At 35.4% G+C, this 15,949-nt stretch overlaps 1 protein-coding gene across 1 annotated transcript in view; it reads right to left on the reverse strand.

The window, feature by feature from the left end:
* The window catches only part of mgat4b (alpha-1,3-mannosyl-glycoprotein 4-beta-N-acetylglucosaminyltransferase B), a 271,360-nt gene that overhangs the window by 84,853 nt on the left and 170,558 nt on the right, over positions 1 to 15,949 (reverse strand). Inside the window, 2 exon segments of the mRNA NM_001002180.1 lie at positions 303 to 417; positions 8,146 to 8,221. Of these exon segments, the coding sequence (NP_001002180.1) occupies positions 303 to 417; positions 8,146 to 8,221 (191 nt within the window).

Consider the following 15,949-nt stretch of genomic DNA (forward strand, 5'->3'; position numbering starts at 1 on the left):
GGAAATTGTTCAGGTATAAAAGAAAATCACTTTTTTATCCTACACAAAGCTGTGAAGCGCTGAAAAATATGGACATCTTTCATTAATGACCTCTACAGTTCATCTACCCCTGGAGACATGAACTTCTTTATGAATGCTTTAAAAGGTTTGCAGTCTTATGACAGTTGTCTTCTCGTGAAAGTGAGAAGAATCCTTCAGTTTGAAAGACATACAGTTTGAGTTTAAGGGGGTGGCTGAAAACAAAAACACACACACATACAGTACACACACATACACACAGTGTGAATTTGAGTAAGACTCACCGATAAAGCCCAGCTGAGAAAACTCTAGAATCATCCACTCCTCTGACGGCTGCTGCAGGGCAAAATTTTTCATCGTGGTGAAGTAATTTGGCCGAGCAACAATGTCATCCTCTAGCTGTGAGAAAGAAAGAGAGAGACAGAAGGAAAACGTGTAAATCGGTACAATGTGGACCAGAGTTTTGTGCTTTGTTTTTTCCAGATTTAAGTGATGTCAAACTTTTTTTTAAGTATATAAAAAGGCTCAAGGAATAAAGGGTGAAGTGTGTCATTTACCAGAGGTTAATACACTTTTGTTTATCACAGCTAAAATTGCAGTAAGTACCATCTACACTACTGCGTTTTCTTAAATAGTTATTATATTTTAAAATGAAAAGGCTCCTTGTCCAGACTGATGTTTTTACTGCATCTCAGAAAAAATGATCTCCACCCACACTGTACAGCATACAGTAAAACACATAAAAAGTGACCTGGCATCCATACTTGCCAGACACATGAAGAAATGGGGGTTTTGGGGGCTTGAGCCAATGAAAACCAGACATAAAACGCACAAGTGTAAACGGGGCCAGAGAGTGGTAGTTGATAAACATGCCTCCATTTTCAAAAGTTTGCATTTCATTTTGTCTATAATAATAAAAAAAAAAAAAAAATACATTTCTAAACTAAAACAAGGGGCCCTATCATACACCTGGCAAAATAGAGCACAAGACATGTAATTTTCACGTTTTGTGCAATGTTGTTTTTATAGCAAATCTATTTGCGCCACTTTGTGGACTCATGGGTGTGCTGGTCTAAAAAGGTGTGTTAAGGCACATAATTGGAGTGTTGCTTTTTTAAGGAACTGAAATAGACTGAGCCGTTGACCAAGTAAAAGCTGGTCTAAAACTGTTGGAATATCAAGCCAATTCCACGCGTGTTCAATAAGAAAAGGTCTGGAGAGGGTTTTCTTCAATGACAAAAATATTGGTAATTTATTAGATACAAATGAATAATTTGATGACAGAGCTCTGGGTTACGTTACCCCAATGCAATACAAGAATTGCATTCAAGAAGTTCGCAACTAACATACATTTCCTGACTCCAGCATATATACACAACTGATATTAACAGGTGGAGTTTGGTGTAACGTCACTTATCATTTATTCTGCAGTCCTATGGCTCTTGTACCGCAGACATACTTCCTCTTTCTGCAACCCTTCTCTGCATACCAGACCTGAACAATTACGTGCATCTTTAATATATTTCACAACATCAACAAGCATCATGACAACTTGTGACATGTCTAGATTGCAGTCTGGAACAAAGGCGCCCACCCTAAATTTATTCGTATTATGCTATTTCCATCTTGTCAGCATTTTCTTCTAAAAAGTATGCAGCACAGTAAAAAAGAAGTTATGTCTGGTCAATATGTGGTATCATACAACAAAAAAAGATTGATTAATCTGTTGTTAATCTAAACATTTTTCTAATACAAAATAAAAACACAAAAGTAATAAAAATAAATTCACCTTTTCCCACAAAACATATGGGGCAAAAGAATAAGTGTTTGGACCACACTTTGTTATTATTGTTCAGTTTTTTTCGACATTACAACTGAATTTAGAAATAGTTTTAAAAAAACATTTGTGCTTAACAAACAAAATTAAGTATGTAGGCTAATTGATGTCTTCAGTGGAGTGCGTACAACATCGTTTCCTTATCTATGAAAGTAAGGGATTAAAGTAAAGAGGAAGAAAGGAAGAGGTCCATTCTTGATCCTTGCTACAGATGGTCTGTTTAACTGTTTTCTTGCTATTGAAGCGTTTTTCCACTTGCAAAGTCTGTGGAACGTTTTCCCACTTGCACAACCTGGTTAGACCATGTATCGGGGAGCAAACTGTATTTATCCATTCTTAAAATAGCATTTGGATTTGGACACGCTCAGAATCTCCAGTTTAAATGCAGCCTTAATTATCCATGTAAATGATCAGTGGCATAAAGTAGTGTACAATTAGACCCATAATTAGTGTTACATGAGCAAAAATACTTTCAAATGTGTATATTTTTATATTATGAACTATTAACAACTAGAACATTTGCAGTGACTTTTTTGATACATACTGTAAATATTTCTATTTTTGTGAAAATAGCTCTGTGTGGGTTTTTTTAAAATCAGGTATTTTGATCATTTTGTGATTAATTCATTAAGCTGGCTAGTTGCCACATATTTAACAATTTTTAACACTTTATAAAAGCAGTATGTGAATAATGATGCGTTCATATGTAAACTAAACATTACTTTATTATGATATAATGATGACTTAAGGCATGTGCTAATCATGAACTAACTACAACATGAGTCACATGAGTTCATGTCTGAATAATGGCTTCCTTACTTACTTGTTAGTACATGATTGTTTGTTAATTAATGTGTTAATTACCACATTAGTTTATGCTTCATATAACCATCATGAACTCATGATATGTTAACATATAATTATATCACGACTTTACTTGGATGGGCACATCATCAACCCATTCTTTAATCCTCATGAACTCCTTATGCATGTTCAACTAATGCGTTTACATTGAACAACAATTGAAAGTGTTCTGTCAACATCAACAGTTTAAACTAGAGTTCACGAGTAGTTTAAGGATGAGTTAATGGTGATGTGCCCCTCCAAGTAAAGTCATGACATAATTATACATTACCAGCTCATGAGTTCATGTTGGTTACAAATAGCTTAAACTTAATTAATACATTAACTAACAACATGTACTAACAAGTAATTAATGTAGCCATTTTCACACAAGAACTCTTGTGACTCATGTTGTAGTTAAAGTTCATGATTAACGTGCCCTAACTCATCATCATCAATTCACAATGAAGTGATGTTTAGTTAACATAAACGCATCATTATTCATGTACTGTTATTGTAAAATGTTACAGTAACATTTAATTTTTTCAAATCACATGACACAGGTATAGTCAAGCTGCTACAGTTCAATCCAATGCAGTGCAAGATGGGCAGTGATTGTTTTTTTTTGTCTCCACTTTATCTACATTAGGGCTGCACAATATATCGTTTGAGCATCAATATCACAATGTGTTTTTCCACAATAGTCACATCGTTAGATATGCAACATTGAGGGATTATAGATGACCAGAAACCACAGGTCAAAACAGATTTGTGGAGAATCTGCAGAACTGAACCATTATAGAGTAAAAGATTAAAATCTCCATGTGTTGTTAAGGCCTGTGTGAACATTTTAAGAATTTGAAACATTGAAACAAGACAACAGAAAGAGCAACACAATTAAAAAAAAAATTAAATTTTGTATATCATGAAGATTATGCAAGGCTCTTTTAAATTTGACTTTTCAATTTCTGTACCTGAATACGGTTTAGACCAAGGGTGTCAAACTCAATTCCTGGAGGGCCGAAGCCCTGCACAGTTTAGTTCCAACCCTGCTCCAACACACTTACCTGTAGGTTTCAAACAAGCCTGAAGGACTCAATTAGTTTGATCAGGTGTGTTTAATTATGGTTGGAACTAAACTGTGCAGAGCTGTGGCCCTTTTGGAACTGAGTTTGACACCTGGGGTTTAGACACTCCTCGGAAATCCATAAAGCGCTGTTTATTTCACTTTAACATTTGCTCCATTGTGTATATTTATGACTGTAGTTTGATTTTTATTAGTAATAAATTTTATTATTAAATTTGTTTCATTCCTATATAAATCATCCACAATAATATAAAGTAATGACTTCCCAAACAGAGATATTTATGTCATGTAGTGAAATTGTATTTATATCGCAGGGGAAAAAAAATATTGCAATGTCAAAATTGAGCAATATCGTGCAGCCCTAGTCTGCACTGTATCTACATCTCAAGATGTGACGTGAAAAATTCCAACTGTACTCATGAGGCTGTCCTTGTCCTATGAGAAGATGCTTTTCTTAATTATTCATGAAAGAATGAATTACTTTCCTGAGAGACGCTTTAATCTGTGTGCATTATGGGAGAGACGTGATCATGAATCAAAAGTGAATGTTTGTTTTTGCTTTAAAGACATTTCTGTGCGGCTTAAATCCTCTATTGGGTTTTATGACCCCTCAACACAGAGCACGATGGAGCTTTTAAACCCGACAAATATGAAAACGGGTCTGAAAGCCATTATTTTCCTTCAGCTTTTGTGGAAATTAAACGCTTCGAGTTTAAATTCTGCTGTTCCTGTCTGTACTTTTATGACATTTTATGGCTGTCACTTTTTGGAGTGCTGGCGAAATGCATTTTCTAATGCATGTGACGGGAATCCCAAGCAACAAAAAGCTAACTTAAAGTGGATTTGAACTCTTCTCTAAGAAAAGCAGCCTTCATGCACATCAGTGTCAGAGAACAGACTCTACAGTGAACAATTCATTGGGGAGAAAAATGCTAGGCCTTTCTTATGTGTTGGTTTTATCTAAATGCCAAAAAAACTACTTTGGCTTTACTCAAAGATCAGTTTATATTTAATGGAGCTTTCCATTCCCCCCGAAAGCCATTTCCCAGAGTTCTTACAACATTGAAACACAAGGCAATCCGTCAGAATTTATTTGGACCGTCTGACAGAATATTATCACTTATTTATTGCTTCGATATAAGTAAAAACCATCCTGGAACCATCTTTGCTCATGAATTTACTCATGCTTTCTTCTAACATCTCACCCTGGACAGCACTACCAGTTTTCAGTTGCACGGACACACTTTTGGTAATAGCTACTCATTGTAGATTTTTCAGATGAATCATCTGTTAAACTGCATCCTAATCATCACAAATACTGCAGGAGACCTACTGGAACCCAAATGGACCCAAGATTCTCACAGAAATCAGTCAAGTTTGGTGAAGAAAAAATCATGGTTTGGGGTTACATTCAGTATGGGGGTATAGGATAGATCTGAAGAGTAGATGGCAACATCAACAACCTAAGGTATCAAGACATTTGTGCTGCCCATTACATTACAATGCACAGGAGAGGGCTCCTTCTCACACTTCAGCCTCCACATCAAAGTTCCTGAAAGCAAAGAAGGTCAAGTGCTGCAGGACTGACCAGCCCAGTCACCAGACATGAATATTATTGAGCATGTCTGGGGTAAGATGGAGGAGGAAATGAAAGTAAAACCAAAGAATCTAGATGAACTCTGAAAGTCCTTCAAGAACACATTCTTTTTCATTCCAGATGACTTTACTAATAAGTTATTTGACTCATTGCAGAGATGTATGGATGCAGCACATGGCAGTCATACACAATATTAATTATTTTTTAAAGTGCACCATTACTTTTTATTCTATACATTATTTCTTGCAGCTGAAAACAAAAAACTTTGACAATAATCACCTCACAATTTGAGTTTGAATGCCATCTTACATGACATTTATTGCCATAAACTGAAAGCATCAGCAGATAATTTACCTCAGATCTTGAAAAAAATCAACAATTTTAAATTTAACTTCAGAACTATGACTCAGTGGAAACCAACACATATCAATGATTAATGTTAAAGAGACTTAATGTGTATTAATTACATTGTAAACCTTACCATTTCAGAGTGCAGCGTATGTACTATGTTGTGCTTCTGAATGGCTATATTAAAATTTATTAAAACATAACAGCCAAATTTCATATCACTGCAAATCTCATCACATATCGAATTGTTAGGACATGGGGTTACAATGTAACCTGCTCACCTAATGTTTACATCTGTAATATTTATATTATTTGCTAATTAATAACCTCATGTGGAACTCTGAATCTACGTCTCATTTCGGAGTCTGCTACTGTGCACCGGAGGTCGCAATTTGGTCATGGAAGCATACTTTAAGAGCGTTTCTAACTGAATAAATAGAGGGCCAATCGGCTGCTAGCATAAAATTGGTTCCCTTGATAAAATCCCAATAGGATTTTCCCATAGGCTTTTCGGAGATCGCAAATAATAAGCTCTGTGTTCAAACACTGTTCATTACACTTACATGTTTTGATCAACTAGATAATCCTCACACGAAAATACATAATTTAGCACTTTTGGATCTTGAATGCAAATGCAAGAATTGAAAAGCTAACATTAGGCTTTAATCAGACGGTGTCATTGGGGCACTCGTCTGTGACGTCAGCACTACCCTGCTAATGACAACTTTTCAAACGTATCTTTATAAATATCATCTATGACAATGATCAGTTTATTATATTAAAATCCACGCTACATATTATAAACTAACAAATATGCAAAAACACATCTGTCACATATTTAAATAAGTGTATCGTTCGCATGCATACAACCAGATTAATTTATTAATAGACGACAGAAATGAGGCGTGAGGGACAAGTCTATATGCCTGCAAGTTCCAACATGGAGAACAACGTTCAATTTTTTTTGTCACTAAGGACAGCAAAAAGCAGCTCATACAGTCACATATGCTATAAATTATTGATCAGTGTAAATATTGCAGTTATGACATGGAGTTAAATGTGTTCAGATGAAGAAGAAAAAAACGACTGAAAAAAATGCATTGATCACGTTAAAATGACAGTTAATATGTATGTATATTTACACATTTATTCACACATTACTGAGAGAAGGAAATCAACAGGCTGCACTGGTAAGCAGTATCTTCATAACATCGTTGAATTAAATATATGATCAACAAATTAATCTGTCTTGGCGGAGTGAAGGTATTACCTACACACAATTTAAATTCCCAATTAGAAACATACCACAAACTATAAAATACTATTTATGAAAACAACTCCGAATGCTCAACGCAACTGGGCTGCGTTCCAGACCAGTTCAGCTTAATGACGCAAAATGTCTCCGAAACCACCTGCAGTCCCATTTAGCAACTTGATAGCAACCATCTATTATGAAGGTAATCGATTTAAAATATCAAGGGTGTGATGTAGCTGAAGTATTTTTTGTTGTATAATAAAACGTGAAAGTATCTTAAGTTAGTGGTAGCCACAGACCTTAAGCGATTTAATTAAAATTCTATATTAACTTTGGGATGAGGGAACCGAAAAATGCTAAATGGCTAACTCGCTTCCAGGTTTTTGCATATACAAATTGAAGTCATAGTTCCTCCACTCTATGAAATATGTTTTTTTCCCAACTAGGCAACCAGGGGTGCTGTAATATAATTGGCTAAAGTGGCAGTGGGCGGGTTAAAGAGACCAAAACAAAGACAACAGTTCCAGCACGTAACGCACATTACCAAAGCAGAATATCTGACTTTAGCATAGTTTTTCTGAAAAACAAGAATATTCAGTTAACATGTTTCTTAAATATCTGCCAACCTATTATAATATTCTTATCAAAAATGTACATACGGCACCTTTAAGTATAGATTATGTTGCATGAATATATTTACTAAATTTACTATTTTTGATAAATAATGTGCATTGCTAAGAACTTGGTTTAAATAACATTTAAGGTCATTTTCTCAGTATTTGGATTTTCAATCCAGACTTTTAAATAGTAAAAAATGCAGGGTACCATACATTTCCTTAGTGTTGTCCTAGCACAAATCGACTAAGTTAACATAATTGTTTTAACAAACTTAAGTAGATCGAACATGATAAAAAAACTCTAAAATTGTGTAGTTTCAACTTTATTCAAATAAGTAGTTTAAACAAGCACCTAAAATAATATTTTGAGTTTATATCTGCTAAATATTGACCCATCCTAAAAAAGTATGCATAAAGTATTCACTAAAATTAATTATAATCTAAATAATAATTGTTACATCTGACTGGTTTTGTGATTCCAGCTCACATATGAGAATCTTTTCAGTTTTAAAAAATAATATTCCGTCTTAATCTTAATCCTACCTGTACATAATAGTTCCCTTTAGTCTGGGCGTACATCATCAGGAAGCAGTAATCCAGGTTCTGCTTTGTTCGCCATCTGCAAAAACAATTGGCATTTACTTGATAAAGCGCAATAAACAGCCACACATACACAATCAAACAGATTAAAGTTAATGAATAGCAACAGAGACCAGCTGTTTACAAACAAGAGGACATTGAGTGATGAATTATTAGTGGCAGCTGCTGTTTATTCAGCGTTCGGATGTTCTTTTCAATTGTGAAGAGCAAACAACAACATCTAAAGCCTCACAAAAGTAAGAGACACTCAAGGGAAACTCACAGGAATGCAGAGAGAACATGCAAACCCCATACAAAAATGTGAACTGGCCCAGCTGGGACTCGAACCAGCAACCTTCTTGCTATGGGAAGACAGTGCTAACCACTGGGCTACCATGCCGGCCCATTCTCCAACTTGATACAACTGAATTTTAAGATATTAACTCCATTAAATTAACCAATTTTACCAATGATATCAATCCATTATAATGGATGGATGTTACTGAATGGATGGTTGTATGGATGGATGGATGGTAGGATGGAACTAAATGGATGGATGGATAGCTGGATTGATGGATGGATTGATCTAAACGGACGGATACATGAATGTAATTGAACCGATGGATGAATGGATAAATGAATGTAACTGAACAGATGGATTGGTGGATAGATGTAACTGAACAAATGGATTGATGGATGGATGGAACTGAACGGATGGATGGATGGATGAAACTTAACGGATGGATAGATGTAACTGAATGGATCGATGTAACTGAATGGATGGATGTAACTGAACGGATGGATGGATGGATGTAACTTAATGAATGGATAGATGTAACTGAATGGTTGGATGTAACCGAATGGATGGATGTAACTGAAAAGATGGATGGAAGTAACTAAACAGATGGATTGATCGATGGATGTAACTGAATGGAAGGATGGATGGATGGAAGGAACTATAGGCATGGGTAAATGAATGCATGGATGGAACTGAACAGATGCATGGATTGATGTAAATGAAGGAATGGATGGATGAATGGATGTATATAAAAAGGTGGATTGATAGATGGATGTAACTGAATGGATGGATGGATGTAAGTGAACAGGTGGATGGATGGATAGATTTGAATGGATAGATGGATGGATGGCTGTAACTCAACGAATGGATGGATGGAACTGAATGGATGGATGGAACTAAATGGATCCTAACTGAACGGATGGATAGATGGATGGATAAATGGATGTAACTAAATGGATTGATTAGTGGATGGATGTAACTGAACAGATGGATTGATGTAACTGAACAGGTGGATGGATGGATAGATGGATGGATGGATGTAACTGAACAGATGGATGATGGATGGATGTAACTGAACAGGTGGATGGATGGATGGATGGATGGATCTAAATAAATGGATGTAACTCAACGAATGGATGGATGGATGAAACTGAATGGCTGGATGGAACTAAATAAATGAATAGATGTAACTGAATGGATGGATGCAACTGAACAGATGGATAGATGGATGGATGTAACAAAACAGATGGATTGATCAGCAATGGATGTAACTGAACGGATGGATGGGTGGATTAAACGAAAGGCATGGGTGAATGAATGGTTGAATGGAACTGAACGGATGCATGAATTGATGTAATTGAAAGAATGAATGGATGAATGCATATAACTGAAAGGGTGGATTGATGGATAAATGTAACAATGGATGGATGGATATAACTGGATGGAGGGGTGTAACTGAATAGATGAATGGACGTAACTGGATAGTTACAGTTGTCATTAGGAAGGATAAAATCTTCAGATTCATGTGAAGTGTGTACTGTTTCATGATTATACAGGTGTAATGCCTGCTTATGAGCACCCTTTAAATACCAAATATCCCTCTCTGCATCCTACATTTGTTCTCTATGCTGTTATATGCACCCTAACTATAAAAACCTGTGATGTCCAGCTGTTGGACACCATCCCTGACAAACATCTTTACTCTTTCTCTTAAATTAGTTTTATCAGAGCCTCTTGGGGTTACATCTGCCCAACATTTCTTCATGCTATGTTAGATTAAAATACACTCAAAGTCATTTGGGTTGTTTACAGACTGCCCTAAGCAAATCTTTAACCACTAAAACACTGGATTTTATTTATTGCTATGAAAAATAAATAAGATTCTTTTAACGTGTAAAATAGTGAACTCAGGTCACCAAAATCATAAGTAATAAATAATGGCTGTCAGATTTGTTTATTTCTGTGAACCCAGATTAAATGTTGGATCTGCTTAATTGACAAGTCACTTGAAAACACTGCGGAATATGCAAAAATCGAAGTAATATAATTATGACCAAAAAACTCACCTCAAGTGCCTATTTTTCAAGAGCCTGTGGTGTTTTTACATGGGAAACAACTGAATAGTAGATTAAGAGTAAAACTTTTTAACTCAAAAACCACAACCATTTAAACTACAGATGCTGAGCTAAACGCCTGCAACACATCTCAGGAATGAAGGCGTCCAGTCTAAAATAGATTAGTATTTTTCTTGGCTGATTGGTTATTGATTAGCTTGTCTGCTTGATTGGTGATGGATTCATCTGGCTGTCTGATCCAGCATTGATCCGTTCGTCAGAGGTGCTCTGGGTTGGACCGGTCGGTCTGATGAGATCCGACAGGCTTTGAGCACAAACCGATGTTAATGAACATATTTACTTGCATCAGTCTGCATTGTGCTGACCGTTTATTTTAGGAGAATGTGCAACGAATGTGTTCGTCCAGATGTCCAGAATAAAGCACTGCTGTTTCGCTTTGGAGAGTGGTGGGATTGCCAAATGAAAATGTTCAGAACATTTGAATTAGGAAAAGTGTTTGTTCTTGAAGTAAGCTCTAGTTCAACATTTAAAATTAAAATCATGTGAAATAATCGTAATCTTCATTAGAGATTGAGAAATGAATAAAACTAAAGCTGGGATTCGTGGGATTGACAGTGTTTCCTGACCCTGTCACACTTTCTGGTGCATTCAGATTAAAGTTAATTACAAAGCCTTGATTAAATCCTGAGAATGTTTATTGATTATTGTGAAACTACTAAACCCATTCTAAGCCAGTTTAGACTTGTGTGTACAATATATATATATATATATATATATATATATATATATATATATATATATATATATATATATATATATATATATATATATATATACACATATATATACATATATATATATATACATATATATATACATATATATATATATATATATATATATATATATACATACATACATACATACATACATACATACATACATACATACATACATACATACATACATACATACATACATACATACATACATACATACATACATACATACATACATACATACATACATATATATATATATATATATATATATATATATATATATATATATATATATATATATATATATACATATACATATACATACATCCAGAAAGTATTCATAGCTTCACTTTTTTTGAATTTTCTGTAGACCTCCAAGACAGGATTGTCTCAAGGCACAAGGCAGGGGAAGGTTACAGAAATATTTCTGCTGTCCTGAAAGTTCCAATAGGCACAGTGGCCTCCATCATCCATAAGTGGAAGATGTTTGGAACAACCAGGACTCTTCCTAGAGCTGTACAGAAACATCCTGAATGAAAAACTGTTTCAAAGTGCTCTTGACCTCAGACTGGGGCTACAATTCATCTTCCAGCAGGACAATGACCTAAAGCACACCACCAAAAAAATCCATGGAGTGGCTTCACAACATCTCGGTGAATGCCCAGCCAGAGCACAGACCTAAATCCAATTGATCATCTCTGGAGAGATCTGAAAATGGCTGTACATCATTGCTCCTATCCAACCTGATAGAGCTAGAGAGGTACTGCAAAGAGCAATGGGCAGACAGGTGTGCTCAGCTTGTGGCATCATATTTAAAAAGACTTGAGGCTGTAATTGCTGCCAAAGGTGCATCAACAAAGTGTTGAGCAAAAGCTGTAAATACTTATGTACATGTGATTTTTTTAGGTTTTTATTTTTAATACATTTGCAACAATTTCAAATAAACTTTTCCACATTGTCATTATGAGATATTGTGTGTAGAATTTTGAGGAAATCAATTAATTAATCAATTTTTGGAATAAGGCTGTAACATAAATAAATGTGGAAAATGTGGAAGAAGGGCTGTGAATACTTTCCGGATTCACTGTATAAAGATCAGTTTAGACTGTGTAAAGGTAGAAGTACAATCCATTTCTTCCAGAATTGCAGGTATTTGTCCATTTGTAAAAGTCATCCTTTCCATATTTTGAACATTATATTTAATATCTAATAATTCAGATTTTGAAGGGGGTTTGAGTTGTAGCCACTGATTTTCGAGTTGCCGTTTTTTAACAAATACTTGTCTTTTACCATCAAGTTTGCTGCAATGTCCCCCAGGTAAATTGTTGTAAAAGAAAAGTTCATTCTATCACCAAAAGTATTTTGTATTACTTGCATATCATCATGCCAGTATGACTGAATAAGGCAACTCTAAAATGTCAATAACTGCTGATTTTTTATTACACTAAATAAAATATCTGAAAAATATTTATGAAAATCTCTGTGTCATTATTACCAAGACAACAAAACCTGTCAGTTTCATGACAGCTTGAAATCTACATTATATATGACAACACAAATTGTCATAAATCTGTCATAAACAGGTTTGTCATGAGGCCATTATAATTGTCATAATATTTTCTGATTGCTTTTTTTAAGAGGAACAAACTAAAATATAAAATTCTAAATTCTCAGTAAAAGTGTGAGTACTCTATTATTACTCAATGACATTTTAAAGACAAATTAATTTTCCTATCATTGTAGAGGTCAAGAGATATATTATTCATTATGTTGTCTTGATAATGTCAAGTTGACAAAGACACTGACAAGTTATGGCATATTTGGTTATGGCAAGCTGTCATAAAGACATCTCAAACAATGTCACCTTGACATAATAACACTTAATGACAGTTTTCAAAATCTCATTCATATTCATGACATGTCTCATGAAAACTGTGATTTGGTGTCTGTTGCCTTTGGCTGGAGTTTGCTTTCCTCCAACTGAGCATGTTTAATTGGCGTTTGTTGGATTGTGAAATATCTGAGCAGTGTGATGATTTTCCAACAAATTGTCACCTTAGAATTATAAGGTTCTATCTGATATTTTTGTCAAAATTGAGTTATTGACATATTCTTATTAAATGACAACTTATTTACATTATGGGATTTTTTATAAGTTGTTTACTTTTTAAGACTTTTACACACATACTGTTTGCTATGGAATGCAACAACTTTTAAGCTCAATATCTCAAAATCATTCAGAACACAGATAGAACCTTATAATTCCAAGGTGACAAAATGGCAACAAACTCAGACATCCCAATCCCAATTCTACCCCTTAGCCGTTCCCCTTACCCCTACCCATTGTTTTGCATGTTCACGTAAAGGGGTAGGGGTGTCCCAGTTCTCTTTAGCTTGAAGGCATAGAGCTAAGGGAAAGGGTTAGATAGCCCTTGAAACTGAGATTTTTCAGGACCACACTTGAAACCAAGAGGTATGAAAATTTCCCAGAGTACATCATTTACAACGGCAGCATGGCTGCACACGGATGAGACAAATGAGCATTTTTTGTTAATATTACGAATTTGTACAATAAACAATAAAACATATGTTTTATTACATTCACAACGGCGTTGATGTTTTACCGTCATTCTTAAAAAAAAAAGCAATAAAAAAAAAACTGATAAATTTCGCTAACTATTCTCTCTAATAATCACTCTTGTATAGCAGTCCCACAACATACTTTCACATCTGTCACTCAATGACACTGGAATCCCCTGTCAGAAAAGTCTAGTGGCTGGAAATGACCTTTTACAGAGTCTACTATAATGTTAATGTTGTTTTAGTGTGTTTAAATAGATGAGTACGGCCACGCTGTAAATACACAGTATAGTTACAATCTTATTGCCACATTATATCATAATAATAACAACATTATATCATTGCATTTAGCAACTGGAATAACTACAGCAGTCACAATCATCAATCTCATATGGAGCAAGAGATTTGATGACATGCACAGGCGTTGTAGTGGTGTCCATTACAGTATGCACTAAAGTATGCTAAAAAAGTATGCGAGCTGAATATGTTTGAATTAATAGAATTAAAAAATCAGTATGCGAGAAGTATGCATTCATACTGTACTACTCACATTCATACTATAGTGAACGCACTTTTCTAATGGTCGTGTAGTATGTTTAAATTCAAATTCAGTCTCTACTGATTAATTAGTTTTGAACGCAGCCATAGTCTAAGCCTGGTTTATACTTCTGTGTCAATCGATCGCCATGACCCACGTTGCTTTCCTTGCGGGTTGCTGTGCATTCATACTTCTGCGTATTGTTTGTGTTGCTCTGCAATAAAACTTCTGAAACACTAGCTGGCAGTGTGGTTTCTATGTTCCTCTGTGTGGAGTTTATTTATTTATTTTATTTTTTTTTTCTAAACGCTACCTTAAATGTAGAAGTAGCTCAAACTCGTTCATTCAGAAGTGGGAACCAGCAGACATGCAACAACTTTAATCATAATGTAAACACAAAACAAAAGTTTCAATCTGGAGCTCCTTCACGGGACTCCACACTTGTAAATACTCGCTCCAAAGGTTTTGTGCGGCTCTCACCCCTGCCCATACTCGTCAGCGCTACCAAGCCGTTGAATCAAAGAGCTTGCGATACGCTAGCTCTGATCGCTAAAACGTAGTTAATTTCTTTGAGAGGTATGCGTCAGCTTTGCCGTCAGTCATGGCAAGGGCTATGCGACCATTCAAAGGCTGTGTCACAGGGACAGTTTAACCAGGGACCAGTTAGGCTTGTTAAAATGTCTTTCAAGCTCAGAGAAGGATTAATTCAATAATTAAATAGTTCAGCAAGTATTGTGTGTGGAAAGTAATTTCCATAACATTCTAAATACAATGACCAACTGTGCAGTGTGTGAACTGGCCTTAAAACATGCAGAGCACAAGACACCACACACTACATTATCTACATGCAGTCCCTCTCATTTATTTGGATTGTACATTTAATATAATTAATTATTGGCTTTTCATCAACTCAACTGCAGTTCCCTCATGTGAAACTCTGATACGGACCTCAGTCAGGGTGAACAAAATTAGATTTGTGAATTAAATTGAAAATGAGGCAGTGAGAGACAGACATTCTTTGTGTTCAATAGATTGTACTTTTGCTTAACACACTGCCAATTGTTCGGCTGATGAAACATCTTTCCAAAAAAACTTTCAGCCGACAAACATTTCGGAGTTATGAAATTCGTTGAAAATGCCAGATTGTCAATTAATTCTGCACACAAAGATGCTTATTTCAGCAGGAGAACTGATGTGACAAGGCTGCAGATAAGCACTGTGTGTGTATGCGCGCATATGTGTGTGCGTGAAGTCATTCTGATGGTTTAGTTGTGTGTTTGTGTTAATTAAACTGAACGGACAGAACAGAAATGCTGGAAGTGTGTGTGTGTGTGTGTGAGTGTGTGTGTGTGTGTGTGTGTGTGTGTGTGTGTGTGCGTGCATTCATGAATAAGGCATAAAGAAGCCTGACCCTAGGGGGAAATACGCAAACGCACACACACACACATGCATAAACACACACGCACAGATTATTTACATTCAGGCAGAACTTTTT

Source organism: Danio rerio, chromosome 14, assembly GCF_049306965.1.
Source record: "Danio rerio strain Tuebingen ecotype United States chromosome 14, GRCz12tu, whole genome shotgun sequence".
In the NCBI taxonomy this organism is placed as follows: Eukaryota; Metazoa; Chordata; class Actinopteri; order Cypriniformes; family Danionidae; genus Danio; species Danio rerio.